The 2,390-nt window shown below is 62.8% G+C and overlaps 1 protein-coding gene across 1 annotated transcript; it reads right to left on the bottom strand.

The window, feature by feature from the left end:
* Positions 1-1,856: 1,856 nt before the first annotated feature.
* On the bottom strand, positions 1,857-2,231 carry LOC104543417 (histone-lysine N-methyltransferase set1-like; the record flags this gene model as incomplete). Its single annotated transcript, XM_010188023.1, is given in 2 exon segments — positions 1,857-2,070; positions 2,130-2,231. Coding segments are annotated over 2 exon segments (316 nt in total), but the record flags the coding sequence as incomplete, so codon positions are not given.
* Positions 2,232-2,390: the final 159 nt, after the last annotated feature.

Here is a 2,390-nt window from a genome sequence, read left to right as displayed (position 1 = left end):
GGCAATAATGACATGGAGGCAAGCGTTAAGAAGAAGGGATAGAGATGGGGACACAGGACAGAGGTGGAGATGGGGACAGGGACAAGAGATGGGGACAGGGTGATGGCTCAGGCACAGGGGCTGGAGATCAGGGGTAAGGGTCTGGGGCAGGGTGCCAGGAACAGGGGACAGGGACAGGGCAGAGGCCCCAGGGACACTGCACTCACCCTCCCACTGCCAGTTCACCTACGATGGCCTTTGCTCCCCAGGGATGGGGGGGGGCATCCCCAAGAGGGGGACTCCAGCCAGGAATGGGGGTCCTGGCCAGGAGAAGGGGTCCCAGTAGGGGTCCCACAGCCCCGGCCCTGGCACCCACAGACCTGCCCCAGCTGGGGTCCCGAGCAGGGAAAGGTTCCCTAGTCCCCACTGTCCCCTCCTAGGAGTGCTGCGTGTAACACGTGGAGCCGTGCATGTGTCACAAAACCACCTATGTCCTGTGGAGCCATCCATGTCCCATGGAGCTGTACATGTCCTATGGGGGCATCTGTGTCCCACGGCCCTGTGGATGTCCCATGGAGCCACACGTATTCCATGAAGCCATGCAAGTCTCTTGGAGCTGTGGATGTCCCTTGGAGCCATGAATGTCCTATGAAACCATATAGGCCCCATGGAGCCATGGATGTCCCACAGAGCTGTCTGTTTCCCGTGGACCTATGGATGTCCCATATGTCTCTATGCACGTCCTATGGAGCCATAAGTGTCCCTTGGAGCCATCCATGTCCCATGGAGACAAATGCGTCTCATGGAGACACACGTGTGCCATGAAGACGTACATGTCCCGTGGACCTCCAGTCATCCCCCAGAACCACTCACACCCCATGGGTGCCCCTCGACATAGGTCCCATAGCCGCGTCCCCTCTGTGGGGCAGCGCTCACAGCAACAACTCCCCACACTCCCATTTTGGGCTCCTCTACCGAAGCCGTGCAGGACCCTGCCATCAGTGACCATCGTTCCTGGCTGGGCCCCAGAGCCGGCCAGGCCGAACCCACGCCATAGAGGAGCTTTGCCGAGCGGTTAAACTGGCTCTGACTGCTGGCACTGGACAGTGGGGCCCTGCCCACCCTGCGACTAAACCTCTGCAATTGCGACACGGTTTGGACGCAAGGGACACCAGGGACACAGCCGGACCTGTCCCGCAGGCATCTGGCAGCCGTGTGAGCCAGGATGTCACAGCACCAAGTCCCTGTCCCCAGCGTGGCCCCCACCAAAAGCAGGTCAACGCCAGGGCCCGCGCAGCGGCTAATCCTCCCGGCAAATCCCCCCACCAGCACACATGCTGGGCACACGTGGCCGGAGCAGGGCCAGGACCATGGCACCGGTGGGGCTGCCTGGCACCTGCTGGGACAGGGACTATTGGGGACTGTCAGGCTGGGGGGGGACAGCAGCTGGATTTTGGGGTACTCGGGTGTTGGTGTGTGCCCACGTGTGTGCCGTGGTGGAAGGGTTTGCAGGTGGGGAGTGGCCATGCGTGCTAGGCCGCGTGTGTCCCTGTACACCCGTGGCTGTGTCCCCATGTGCACGTGTTCCTGTGCCCCATGGTACCCCCATGTGCCCCTGCATCCATGGGGAAGCAGGGTCATGGCAGGCGATGTGGGGCCATGTCCCATGTGCCTGGTGCTGTCCTTGTCCCAGTGCTGGTCCCTTTCTGGGTCCCAGTGTACATCCCTGTCCCAGCACCCAGCGGTGTCTGAGACCTTCTCTCCCTGTCCTGGGCCCTGTCCTGGTGCCTGTCCCGGGCCCTGTCCTGGTGTCTGTCCCAGTCCCAATCTCTATCTCAGTGCTGCTCCCTGTCCTCATCTCTGTCCTGGTGCCTGTCTCAGTGTCGATCCCGGTCCTGGTCCTCATCTCTACCCCGGCTCTTGTCCCTGTCCCTCCCATTCCCGTCTCCATCCCTATCGCTGTCCCAGTCCCTGTCCCTGTCCCTGTCCCTGTCCTGTTCCTGCTCCCAGTGCTGGTCCCCATCGCGGTGCTGGTCCCCATCCCTGTTCTTCTCCCAGTGCTGGTCCCAGTCTCTGTTCTGGTCCCAGGCCCTGCCTCGGTCCCCAGCCCGGTCCTCGTTCCTGCTGTCTTCCCCATCCCCTCCCGGTGCCAGTGCCGGTCCCCGTCCCTTTTCTAGTCCAAGTCCCTGCCTCAATCCCCATCCCTGTCGCTGTCCCCATCCCTATCCTGGTCCCTGTCTCCGTCTCCGTTCCTTTCTCAGTCCCTGTCTCCATCCTGGCCCTGGTCCCTGCTCTCGTCCCGGTCCCCGTCCCTGTCCTGATCCCTGTCCCCGTTCCCCTCCCAGTCTCTGTCTCCGTCCCGGTCCTGGTCCCGGCTCTCGCTCCTGTCCCGTCCCACACTCCCGGGCGCC

Source organism: Mesitornis unicolor, unplaced genomic scaffold (assembly GCF_000695765.1).
Source record: "Mesitornis unicolor isolate BGI_N332 unplaced genomic scaffold, ASM69576v1 scaffold43367, whole genome shotgun sequence".
NCBI lineage: Eukaryota > Metazoa > Chordata > Aves > Mesitornithiformes > Mesitornithidae > Mesitornis > Mesitornis unicolor.
This window is presented reverse-complemented; position numbering and strand designations above follow the sequence as displayed.